The sequence below is a fragment of the Antrostomus carolinensis genome, unplaced genomic scaffold (assembly GCF_000700745.2).
Source record: "Antrostomus carolinensis isolate BGI_N321 unplaced genomic scaffold, ASM70074v2 scaffold11880, whole genome shotgun sequence".
Lineage (NCBI taxonomy): Eukaryota > Metazoa > Chordata > Aves > Caprimulgiformes > Caprimulgidae > Antrostomus > Antrostomus carolinensis.
In genome coordinates, this window is record NW_010286493.1 from 24,642 (window position 1) to 37,981 (window position 13,340).

The following is a 13,340-nucleotide window of genomic DNA, read 5'->3' on the forward strand; positions in this document are numbered from 1 at the left end:
AGAAAATGCAATGTAGTCAAAACCATCCTGACTTGCTTCTTTGCTTCTTTACAAAAAGGAAAGCAATGAGTGGAGTGTGGGCCGGTTCCTGCAGTAACATCATGGTATTATCAGCATGAGGAGGAATTTTTTTCAGTTCTCAAAACACAATCATCCATTAGTGAATGATAAGTGAAAAAACTACATGGACAAGTTGTTATGTATAACTTTAAAAACTGTACTCATTAACAAAGCATTTACAATCTAAACTGTTTGCCAAGTAGAGATCTTAATATGAGAACAGAAACAAACTTAAATTTAAAAGTTACTCAAAAACTTTTGCAAATAAAAGTTTCAGTGTTAAAACATTTGCAAAAAATTGTCTCCATCTATATAGGAAGCTTTCTGACATACTGTTCACAAAATACTTCATATTCATGCAACTGACATACAATACCAAATTACTATGATCACAGTAAGTCAGAGTACTTTGACTTCTGTTTTGCAGAAAAGCTATGCTAACGTCTCAGCTGGCAGAGTGACAGTTTCCATGAAACACAGGAGAAAATGTACCCACATCCACTCAAGTGTTTAAAAAAGAAAGGCAGCACAGATATCTACTTGAAACTCCATTTCTAGTACTGCAGCACAAATTACAATTTCTAGGATTACTACTTGTTACAGAAAACATTCAGTCCCTCGCAGACTGGACACTGTATGCTTATTCCTATAGGCAAACAAAAGGTATAATAAGAAGTACACATTTCAAAATACCAATGATTAACTTCTGAGAATAATCAATAAAACTTAAATTTCATAGAATTAGTATATAATATATACTCTGAGTGAAATGTATAGCAACTTTCCTATGGACTACACTACAAGGGTAATTAACAGAAAAATTTCTTATGATTTTAGTTCATCTCTGACAATTCAGAAAAAACCTACACAATTTGAAGCGATATACTCTTCCTAATATGTTTCCCAGCATGTCACTCCTAGTTTAATGTTACTCACCTTGGACTATGATGTACGCGGTCGCATGGATATTGTCTATGCTGTTAGTTGCAAAACAGGTATACTCGCCACTGTCCTCCTGCTTCACATTTTGTATGTAAAGTCCTCCTGATGGAGTTATTGTGATGCGAGGGTCACTTGGTAAAGGGGTTCTGTCACCTTTGGTCCAGGTAATTCGTGGCTGAGGGTGCCCGGCTGCGCTGCACTCCAAGGTAACACTCTCTCCAACTAGTACTTCGGTGTTTTGTGGGTGAATCACAAAACTAGGCCGGGCTGTGAGAAGAGAGTAATGTCTAAATATGACACTTAGCTCACATAGCACTACTTCAGCTTAATATTGCAATAGTTTGGGGAATATAGGGGGTTTTTAACAGCTCTGTTTCAACATACTGCTAATCTTAATGCAAACTGCCTCACTTTAAGCCTAATCTAGCTGCAGATATTTATGAATATCAGTAGATCAAAAATAAAAGCTCATATAATTGCACTGATGTTTTTTCTTAAGTCCCATTAAAACAATTTTCAAACATTTCCTTCTCATATGCTGATCTTTGCAACAGCCTCTTTTCCTAACCCTTCTACAAATAGCCTACACAACTACCATCAGAATTGCATACCACAATGGAGTTATTAATTAACTGGTTGATTTTTATTTTTGTTCCAGGGATATTATACCTTCATGATCTAGCTCTTAAGATGCCCTAGCACAAGAAATCTCCATGTCAAGAACATACAAGAGCCAAGGCATCTTATTTTTAGCAATCTTATTATCAAAATAATTCTCCATCTGAATGTAAAAATCAGACATGACATTCTTTACCTGGTGACTCAAAGTATCTAAGAGTAACTTCCTGAGTTTTCACTTCTCCAGCCACGTTTTTTGCCATGCACTGGTAAATGCCTTGGTCTGTTTCTTGAGTATTCTGAATCATTAATGTGCCATCATCTAGTAAGTTTAGACGGGAATCTTCTTTCATACTGAGCTCATTACTGTGAAGAAAAGAATCTGCTGGAGTTAAACCTTTAAATCACAAGCACAGAAAACTACCAAATAATAAAATCCAAAATATATTACCCAAAATAACTTGGGGGAAAAATAAGGTTTTACCGTGTGAAGCAAAATAATAAAACTTTTCGTTTTCTCCTTAAGAGGAAAAACAAAAAAATGAACCATTTTTTCATATGCAAGTATTACATCTTCAAAATGAAAAGATAAAATACTTTTATGAGTAAATGCAGGGAAAAAAGTTAACAAAACATATATAACTGGCCTCATTTTTTTTTAAGGCTGTTCTAACAGTCAAATCAATTTAAAATGTTTCCGCTGGAAGTATATCACGTAAGTTCAACACTCAATATACTTTCTACTAGGAGAGGGGTTAGTTGCTATAAAACCATCTTTGTGCCAACTTCTGTCTGGATTGCTCGAGGAGCACTAATGAGCCTGATTAGAATGTGTATTGGCCTGAAATATAAGTTCAGATCAGGTCTTCAGGCTATGTCATGGATACATTTCTGTGATATTAACTAAGAACGGTTACGAGTTTTATTAAAGGAACTGTTTCTCACTCCATCCCTCACTACATGATGAAGAAAGCACAGATGAGGGATGAGATCCCACCTCCTATGTACAAAACCCAGCCTGACTGCTGATCTATTCAACATACTGCTCAATGGCTTTTGACTGAAATCTTGCCATATTCAACTACCTTGCAAAGAGCTTTGCTCTCATTCATGCAACCAGGAAACAAGCCAGAGTCAATAATCCCACACCTCAAGGTCAAATTTCTTCCTAAAACTCTTTCATATGTGTATTCTGAATACATGTTTTCTTTGTTTATTATGAAAAGTACATGAGCCAAAGAAAATTTTAATGAAATAATTATACCATACAAGTTCTGTTCTTGACATACTCCATAAACGCTGTATCCTTGCTGCACATGGGGTTCTTACTGACATCAGCACAAAGTTACAGAATCAGGACTCTACATTGTTCCATTTTATCAGCAACTAACAGACTAAAATGATTCATTTGCTAATATAAAATGTGAGGGAATTTATCTTCCAGATCAGGTTTTCCATTTGCATAAAAGCATTATTAAGCCAAAGTCAGAATAAACTAGTGGTAAACTCACAATTCATGTGTCCATCATAAATTAACATCAGTTTAAGGGAGGCAACATGCTGCCATGTGGCTGGTTCAGCCGTGCTGTGCCCGCACTGCTGGACAGAGCCAGGCTCTGGGCAGAGCTCAGGCAGCCACTTTGCAGCAGGTTGGCCCTTGGGCTGCTGAAAGATGAATGTCCTTTATAGGCCCTTCCCTCCATCCCCAAAGCAGTGAGGAGAAGCAATGCAGCAGGTTGCCGAGAGGACTTGTACCACCTCCATCCTTGGAGGTTTTAAGACCCAACCGGATAAAGCAACCTGGTATGATCTTGTTTTGAGCAGGGGACTGCACTGGAGACCTGAGATCCTCTCCAGTTTGAATTACCTTACAATCCTGTGACACATGCGCTTGCCTGCCCTCCATGTACTGGTCTGGGGAGCCTGGAAATTGATATACCACCCTTCTTCTGGGAGGGAGCTACATCTTAGAGGAAAGCTGTCTCTGAGGAGCTGGGGCTTAAGAAGTTCTCCTCTGAAACCTAACTCTTATCCAGCTGGAGTAATTTTAAAAAGTAGCTTTAGCTCTGTGTCAAAATGTAATGCAAACAGACCTGCACAGAATATGCAGACAGTAGCTAAACCCACAGACTGCATGTGCAACACATCCATATTGGATTGCCTGGAACTTGCATACAAATGATTTACAGTTTTACAGGTGTGGGCAACTTTGCAGGTATAACTACAGTTTAAAATCTTACCAATAGTATTATAGTCCTAAATTAATCTTTTCTAAATTTATCAGCTCTTAAGTGTTTAGAATTACTAATAAAACAGATCTGGGCCATTATTATTTCATATACTTCTTTTAATTATACTACGTTTCTGCTGTAACTATTCCATATATTAGCAAGTAAGGTGTGTGGACATGCACCCAGAAATGTACACACACCCAGACAAACATACTTATATCAAGTTTCTCTCTTCCTCTTTTAAACTTACTTGTTTCGAAGCCAGATTATTTCTGGTTTAGGATTGCCTTCAGCTCTGCAAGTGAAGTACACTGTATTCCCTGAGGTAACATCCACATCCTGAGGCTCTGATGTAATTCTTGGCCTCTCTGCATCAACAATTAAACATATAAGGAACTTTTACTTGTTTTAAAACTACTAAAGAATGGTAAATAAAAAAATTTCTGTACACCTTGTAGAAAAAGCTTTTTCACAAATGTTTTAATTTAAAATATTTATACACTTAATCAGGATTGAACACACTCTTCCCCACGCAAAAGTGACTGTGGGCTTTCTGGTGTCCTCCATTGTTCCTTAGGTCCTTTTAGCAGAATGGAAACGGATTGTGCAAATTTTTATCAGGTTCTAAAGTAGCTCTTTTATTTATTTGAACAGAGGCTCAATTTGCTTATGAAGGAAAAACTTTAAAGCAGCAAGCACAAGTACCATTTAAAATAACTTCCTCTAGATAAATATCAGTGCCTAAACTGCCTCCTACAGAATAATTTGTCCAGTTTGCTTCCTGTAATTTCCATATTGAGGCTCCTTAGATGTGCTGAAAGCCAGTAGGATGCCATGTGAACTATTCTTGCACCAAATCCCCTTTTTACTATCTTTGTCAAGAACCCTCTAGATGCTTATGGTCTTATTCTCATGATCAGAATTATATTCAACACATAACCAAAAGAACAATTTACTTATTTTGTATCTTCACCTCATCAACGTGGCTGGGTGGGGAAATGCCCATTGCGTGATGAGAAATCTGTATTTTGGCTTCAGAACAGGAGAGGTGCTGAGGCTGAGCCCCGGGATGCCCATGGGGCACAGTCTGTACACTCCTAGGCTGAAGGAGTACAGATGAATAAAAGAATTATCAAAAAAGTGCTTATTCATTAATCCTTCAGTGACACAATTTCAGTGCTTGTGCAGGGCACTCCTTGTAAGTACAGCTGAGTAAAAAATAAATCCAACCCCAATTCCCATAATATCAACAAGAGTTTTAACAATCAGGTTGTGAAATCAAGAGCAATTCTGTATGCCTTCTTTCTTTCCCTTCCCTTGTACAACAGGGAACAAAGGACACCAAACAATGTTAACATAACACCAAAGACCCTAGCTGAGAATCCTTTTATGATCAAAACTGAAATATAAAAAGGAAAAATCTTTCTGAATAATCACATTTAGTTCCTCAAGGAGAAATTTCAAACACGGCCATATTTGTTTCATTAAAGATAAGCTGAGGGGTAAAAGCAATCAGTTCTGTCAGAAGCAGACAAAAACTGAGAAGGAACAGAGAGACTTCTGGAAATAACTAATGCAGTCTGGGTACATTTAACACATTAAAGATGCCAGCAGGAAGTGGCAAACCCACCACAGTTAAGTTCTTCTGGTGTTATCGTGGCCACTGATCTTCCCTGGATCCTTCGTGGATACTCACAGGTAGCTGCTGCTTGAGCATTACCCGACTCTGCATACGTCTTCAACAGCTCTGCCAGCCACAGGATTTCACAGTCACAGTGAAGAGCGTTTGAATCCAAACGCCTGCACAAAAAAAACCAGCAGCCACAACACTTGTTAGCAAGCTCCGTCTATTTAGCTAGGATAAAAATGGTTCTGCAACATTAACAGCACCTTTTTCTGTTAATAGACATGAGGGGCAATCTGGAATACAGGTGATGGTCTCTTACTTATATGCATTTTGGTTGTATTTACTACAAAAATGCATATTATTTTTACTGCATGGGTTGGACTGTGTTCAACATAGCAACATTTCTTCTTTAACCCCAGCATTCTGTGACTAAATCAGGTTTTATTTAGATGTTATACAAACTTTGCTTAAGTAAGGAACTCAGACCATTCTCTTCACTTTTTTTTTTCCCTGTTTAATACTTATTACTGTAGTACCTCCATAGCTAACCTGTCATTTTTACAACTTCTCATTTTGCTGATCAGGCAACTGAGACAAAGACCCACAGTTTTACTTAAGCGTTGAGCTCTTGTTGAGTTCAGTGGGTCAGTAACTTTGTAAAACACCTGCCTGTCACAGATAACAAGAACCTATAAATTTTGTTGACTTTATTTCCAGTGGTGGAGGGCCCTGTTACTGTGTGGAGCACTGCACTTGCTGGTGGAGGGCCCTGCAGGGAAAAAAAAACAACCAACCAACCAACCAAAACCCATTAAATACAGAAATCTGTACCATTAAATAGATCTATATTTAAATTGGAATAAAGTTGCATGGCTAAGCAACCTCAGTTTAGTTTGTCTTTGGGGGTAGTAAACTTTTTGATAATTTTGTCTTTTAATATTTTTTTAACCTCTTGCACAAAGGCACTGATTTTTTTTATTCTCTGCTTTCCTACGAAAAGCAGGCAAGATCAAGGGAAAATATTTTACAAGCTACTGTACAAATGTCTCGTAGTACATCAGATGTTACTGGTAGAATTTAAGTCTGGAACATGAAAGTCATTATGTGACCTTTAGGAATAAGCTGTCTCACATCAGAAGACACCAGCTCAGTCTAGCACAGTACCCTGTTCCACTAATAGCCACTAAACTTCCCTTTACCTAAGCATTATGTGAAAAAGCATCTTTTTCTGTTCACTTGAACTCTTCAGGACTTTAAGGGAGGTATGTGTGAAGCAGCTGCTATTCGAAGGTGCATTCAGCATCAGAATTTACTTTATTCTGCCTTTCACCCACAGTTAAAGGTACAGTTTCACAATTGTCTTAAACCAGCAGCACCATCTTTTTGCTGTTTCCTTTGCAATCTCTCTTCCTGGTAGTTAGTGCTGCGACTCACTGCAGAGCACACCCTGAGCAGCCCTCCTGGAAAGGAGGGTATGAATGCATGACTGCCTTCCTCAAAAAGGCAGTCTTTGATAATTTAAAGAATGTTTATCCTAGATCAATGGAGATCCAAAGTGAGGGACAGAAAACTTTCTGAAAAGCATCTTACTATGGCACTCTTATCAAGATACAGTTTTCAAATACTACTGAGGGACTAAAAAGCCTCTAACTTTCCAAATGAATGGCATTTCAAGAACTGGCTTCTGGAGTGGCTTTTGAAAGTAAGACTTACATTCTTACACCAAGTACCTTTTTATAACCACCTTTTTATCATCAGATAAGGACAAGTAAAACAATGAAAATACCAAAACAAACATTGAAAGCGATCATAGAAGGATCATCCAGTAAAACATAGAGAAGAGGGGAAAAAACAAACAAACAAACAAACACAAACAAACCAAAGAAGGAGCTGTGCATATTATTTGGTCTGCAAAGCAAGACCATGTGATTACAAATAATTCCAAGACAGCAAACAAAAGGATTTAGTCAGTCACCAAAAATGATAGGATAAGAAGTAACGGTCTTAATCTGTGTACATAAACAAATGGAATACAGCTTAGGAAAAAATATTTAATATTTGAAAAAAATTACACAATGAAAGGCATTTTCAAGAAAGATAAATATTGCAAGAGGAGGTACAGTATAATTAGATTATTTAAAATTTCTTTAGTTCAACAATAATTCAATTTACTTACAGTCTCTTCATAGATTCTAAGTGACTAAATGTTCCAGGAATCAAGTGAGCTATTCTGTTGTTATGCAAAAATCTGTTAAAAAGCATAGAAATATGCATGTAAAAAACCAGATTTGGACACATATTTATCTCATTTACATTCTTCTGAAAGTCCTTTAAGAGAAAGTAATTTTACAAAAATAAAATAAATTTAATCTTTTTCAGCTGCTATTTTTTAAGTAGCCTCTAAGGTGTATTTCGTGTGTCCATATGTGGAAAAAGAAACCATAAAAAGACAAAGTAACCAAAAAGAAGAGAGCTTATAAGCATTCAAATGAGAAACTAAAAAAAAAAAAAATTAAAAAAGAGTCATAATATAAATCTCCTACTTCTTAATTCATAACATTTATTACATTTATTTTAGGCCAAACATCAATCACAGCTCTTTGGGAAACAGTTTTGCAATGAAACGATATACCACAGGCATTACTCACTTCTGCATGCCTGTAAGGTCAGCCTGACCAAAGTGTTCTGGGCAAACATTACACAGTCGTTACAGCACAAAATTTAGATTAAAAATAATCAACGGAAATTATAAAAATATTATTTTCTAGTTTCAAACATTTTATTTAATTCAAACAAAGAAGCATGTTGACTCTTCTGAATCTTACCCCACGAAAAACAAACTTACAGTCTTTCAAGTTTTGGAAGATGGGTAAAGGATTCAGGTTCCAATGTTTCTATTTGATTAAAGTGCAGATACCTGAAAATACGTTAAACAAAAAGAAAAATACTGAAACAGTTTTCTTAATGAAGTTGAAATATTATAAAGCATTTTTTATTGTTTACACACTGTTTACACATCTAAATGATGATAGTGATGTAGAGGCTTAACTTTTTTTCTGTTATCTGAATCCTGTACTTGAATCTGAGAGACAAGATGTGACAAGCAAGAAGGGTTTGCAGTTCACTATATAGAGAGTGTGTATGCATGTGTATGTATCTGTACATGTATGTGCAAAAAATTGTTTGAAAACGTTTACTTTGGAGATTTTGGAAATACTATTTTGAACCTTCTTTTGCCAAGTCAAATTTCCATTATTATGCATACTTGAATAAATACATATGGAAAAAACCAAAATCATTGTTTTTTACAGGAAAATGTTGCAAGTTGTTTTGAAAAAAAATACAGTAGAATAACATTTTTAGTGGGCAACTGTTTTCATTGCTACCACATTGAATGAAAATTGCAAAAGATGCTGAGAAGTAACCTGTCCTATTCCATGAATCCTGGCATTTAAAGCTATGAATGCTCTCAAAAGCCAAAAAAATTCATAACATAAAAAAGCTTGATTGAATTGTTTTTAGACAAAGGGCTTCCGAGCCATCGGTGTACAGTTAACCACCACACTGTGCTCTGCTTGATGCTCTGTTGATGCTTATGTAAGCTATTAATATTACACAGCAACAAATACTACACAGCTGTTAATCCTGTAAAACTGAAAAAGTCCAAGGTAACAAGATAATTAACCAGATTATTAATCTGTAACTGATGTGAAAATGGACTGCAGAGGCAGGCTCCTTCCAGTCTTGACTACATTGTAGAGGTACTCCATAACCTTGCAGATGAGAAAACAAGAAGTCATTGATAAGACTTGCAGAAGGAACTGTGAAAATGATTTATAGACTTTGGATCCTAATTATATCCAAATGGATCCAAATCTAAAGTTTCCTATGATCTCTGACAAACTCAGGAACATCTGGAGAATGTGCACATATAGAAATCTCTGCAGGCTGAAGAATGAAAAAGCCTGTCATTTAAAAATAAAGATGAAATCTCAGACCCCCAGATCTCCTGAAAAAATCACTCCTTCAGCATGAAAAGGGAAAGGACACAAACTCCCTTGCACTGAAACACCGCATGTGCTCTACTCCCTGACCCGAGCCAAATGGTTGCCGCAGAGAGAGGAAAGCGGGAACAAGCAGCGAGCCCTGGAAGGCGCGTGCAGCAGAGAAGCCAGGCACGTGCCTGGCAGCCTCCCAGATCCCCCGCCAGCAGCAGCACGGCCCGAGCGCGAGCCAGCGAGCGATGCCAGGGAGCAATGAATGGGGACCACAGAAAAAGCCAATAAATCAGCACGGATGTGATCAGGCACATCAGAGTGTCAAGTCTGCTTACTGCCAGTGCAACGCGTGGCCACGAATTGTAGTGAGCATAGAGTATGATCCTGTTTGCATAAGGAAACAAGAAGTGCATAATCATGCTGTGCCTGCCAGTCTTCATCTCCCTTTTGACAATCCAGGCCAATTTCATCTAAATTAAAAAGACAGACATCCCAAAGGCAGATAGGTCCTGCAAGGTTCATTTCAATCACCAGCAGAGAGAAGAAGGACCTCAGTCAGGTCCACCCCTGTGGAAGGAGGGGCAGGATGGGGCTGAGGTCTGCCTCATGGGCAGGGCCTGGCTGTGAGATGGGAATGCACAGCTCCCAAGGAGTCAGGGCTCCATTTGCCCACCTTCCCAGCATCACCAGCAACTGGGAGAGGGCAAGGCAAGGTGGGGATCACTGCAGTGAAAGAGAACAGAGGGAAAAAACAGACACAACTATAGGGTTTGTTACTTCTTCTGAAGCATCTCTCATTTTGGAAAAAAAAATTACATTCACCACTTTGTGCCCACAGTGATTATTTTCCTTTTTAACTTTGTTAATTCTTCTTGCATTTTTACGATTCATGAGTACCTTGCAAATACATCTCCTTATCTTCCCAATAAACTAATCTCTTGTACTTCTTTGGCATTGACAAGGCAAGATTTGTATGTACAACTAATACCTATAACAGAGCAATAAATAAGGTTGGGAAAAACAGGCACACTGAGGTACTCAATTCCTTCTTCAGGTTCATGGATCAGAGGTGAGATTATCAAAAAGAGAAAAAAGGAGGACATCTGTCTCAAATGGTTTACGTGATGTATACATCATTAAACACAAAGCAACAGCTCATAACTGCTGTTCAGTATTCAGGTCTACTACAATTACAGATGTAAATAATAGTTCATATGCCTGAAAACTCATCTTGTTTTTCCAACCAAATTAATTAGCCTAATTAAAACAATACTTCTGTTCTAAACCTTGCCTTGTTTACAATCTCAGATCATCACAGATACAAGTACAATAATTCAGGCACTGAAGCACATTATAACAGTTAACTTTATCTCATCAGAAATCATGCTGCCTCAAAAAAATCAAATCATGAAGTCCAATTGGAAAATACTCTTAACTGCTTCATATGACAAGTTATTTGGGTTTTGTTGGTCTTTCAGTTATGACCTCAAAAAAGTCCTTAGCAACTTGTCAGGCAATTTATGAACAGAATAAGGTGTTAAATGTGTGGACAAAGTGATTAGCAACAAGTTTAATTCTAAAAAAAATAGATGCAGAAATAATTTTGAATTATAAGTCTGCAATGAAAACAATTAAAAATCCTTGGCTTTACCACCTACACTTCAATCACATTTTATCACTTAGGTTTATTGCTTACATTCTGTTCTTGTATGAAGCACATTAATGATTTTTTAAAGGATTTTTAATATTTTAAATAATATGAAAATTTCTTGGGCTGGAAACTCACTTTAAAGGTAATGATATTCATGAAATATTCTCACATTGATACATCTTTATAGACCTCTTTTAAGTTCAGAGCATAACATGCTCTTAAAAAAAGTAGTATGATGTAATGAATTTGATATTAAATAGACTTTTATAATGGAAATTAAAAGAAAAAGCATGCAAGAGTGATTTTTAAAAATTTCTGTGTCTTCCTTTTTTAATTCTGAATTCATTACCAAGGATGAAACAGAAGGAAAGGAAATACTTAAAGAAAAAAAAAGCCCAAGCCAAACACACCTACAGGAAGATAAAGATTTGATCAAATAAGCATGGTATAGATTTTCTCTTTGTTATAATTAACCTTGGAGTATGAACATGTAGAGTGAAATTCAGTCCCAGTGGCATTTTTTCACAGCACTGAATTTAAGATTACCCTCTGTAGCAATATATTTGTAGAGGATTACTTTTATCATATATGCCAATTGTTCATTTCTATTAGTATCTCCACATCTTTGGGGAAGTAATTCTGCAGAGTAGAGCAGAAGTACCACAAAATCTATGTTCTGAATATTTAAATAGCATGTTTGCCATTTTGATTATTTGAAAGAGAATGAACAAATTTATTTTTCCCACATCTATCCAAGAACTTTTCCTGTCCAGGGCTCTGAAAAGGAGTAACAGGTTTAAACCCCAAGGAAAAAGATTGAAATTAGATGTTACAGTAACAGTATAAAATACTGGAGCAGGATACATAAAAAGATTACGGAATCCTCTCTTTAAAGAGTTTTAAAATAAGGCTAGATAAATATCTGTTTCCAGCTATCTAGGTTAGATGCCCCAGCTGATCTTATTTTAGAATAATAAGGATATACTTCTAGAGACCCGGGTTTGTTTGTTTGGTGGTTCTTTAATTAATTAATTCTCTTTCATTATTCCTCACTATAGGTATTTTTAGCAGCAATGAGACTTTAATCAGGCTCCACTGTGTCAAATGTACATAACTGCTCACATGCATTTATGCAAAAAGACAAGAATGCTTTATAAAATAAAACTTAAAAAAAAATTCATAGCAACATTTAAAAGCTACTGATATTTGAATTGAGGGAAATAAAATTAAGGTAACAAGCTGCATCACTATATGTAAGACAACATTTTTATCTATTAATTTCCCCCAAAATATGCATATATCTACACAAACTACAGCATAACTGTAATCATGGAATCATAGAATCATAGAATAGTTTGGTTCAAAAAGACCGTTACAATCACCTAGTCCAACCGTAAACCTAGTATTGCCAAGTTCAGCACTAAAGTATGTCCCCAAGTACCACATCTACACATCCTTTAAATACCTCCAGGGATGGTGACTCCACCACTTCCTGGGCAGCCTTTTCCAATGCTTGACAATCCCTTCAGTGAAGAATTTTTTTCCTATTATCCATCCTAAACCTTCCTTGGCACAACTTAAGGCGATTCCCTCTTGTTCTATCACTTGTTATTTGGGGGAAGAGACCAACACCCACCTCACTACACCCTCCTTTCAGGTAGTTGTAAGAGGGCAAAAAGGTCTCCCCTCAGCCTCCTCTTCTCCAGACTAAACAATCCCAGTTCCCTCAGCTGCTCCTCGTAAGACCTGTGCTCTAGACCCTTCACCAGCTTCGTTGCCCTTCTTTGGACACGCTCCAGTGCCTCAATGTCCTTCTTGTAGTGAGGGGCTCAAAACTGAACACAGCACTCGAGGCGTGGCCTCACCAGTGCTGAGTACAGGGGGACAATTATTTCTCTGGTCCTGCTGGACACACTATTCCTGATACAGGCCAGGATGCCATTGGCCCTCTTGGCCACCTGTGCACACTGCTGGCTCATGTTCAGCCAGCTGTCGACCAACACCTCCAGGTCCTTTTCTGACAGGCAGCTCTCCAGTCACTCCTCCCCAAGCCTGTAGCGTTGCATGGAGTTGGTGTGACCCACGTGCAGAACCTGGCACTTGGCCTAGTTAAACCTCATACAATTACCTTGGCCCATGGATCCAGCCTTCCAGATCCCTTTGCAGAGCCTTTGCAGAGATCAACGCTCCTGCCCAGCTTGGTGTCATCTGCA

At 37.4% G+C, this 13,340-nt stretch overlaps 1 protein-coding gene across 1 annotated transcript in view; it reads right to left on the minus strand.

Annotated features, from left to right (window-relative positions):
• LOC104529050 (peroxidasin homolog) overlaps positions 1–13,340 on the minus strand; it is a gene marked incomplete at its 3' end in the record, with an annotated part of 53,825 nt that overhangs the window by 19,124 nt on the left and 21,361 nt on the right. Inside the window, exons 5-10 of the mRNA XM_010173264.2 lie at positions 8,324–8,395; positions 7,655–7,726; positions 5,482–5,651; positions 4,102–4,219; positions 1,817–1,986; positions 997–1,269 (exon numbers count right to left, since the gene is read on the minus strand). Coding sequence (XP_010171566.2) covers positions 997–1,269; positions 1,817–1,986; positions 4,102–4,219; positions 5,482–5,651; positions 7,655–7,726; positions 8,324–8,395 — 875 coding nt within the window. The remainder of the gene's footprint in view (positions 1–996; positions 1,270–1,816; positions 1,987–4,101; positions 4,220–5,481; positions 5,652–7,654; positions 7,727–8,323; positions 8,396–13,340) is intronic.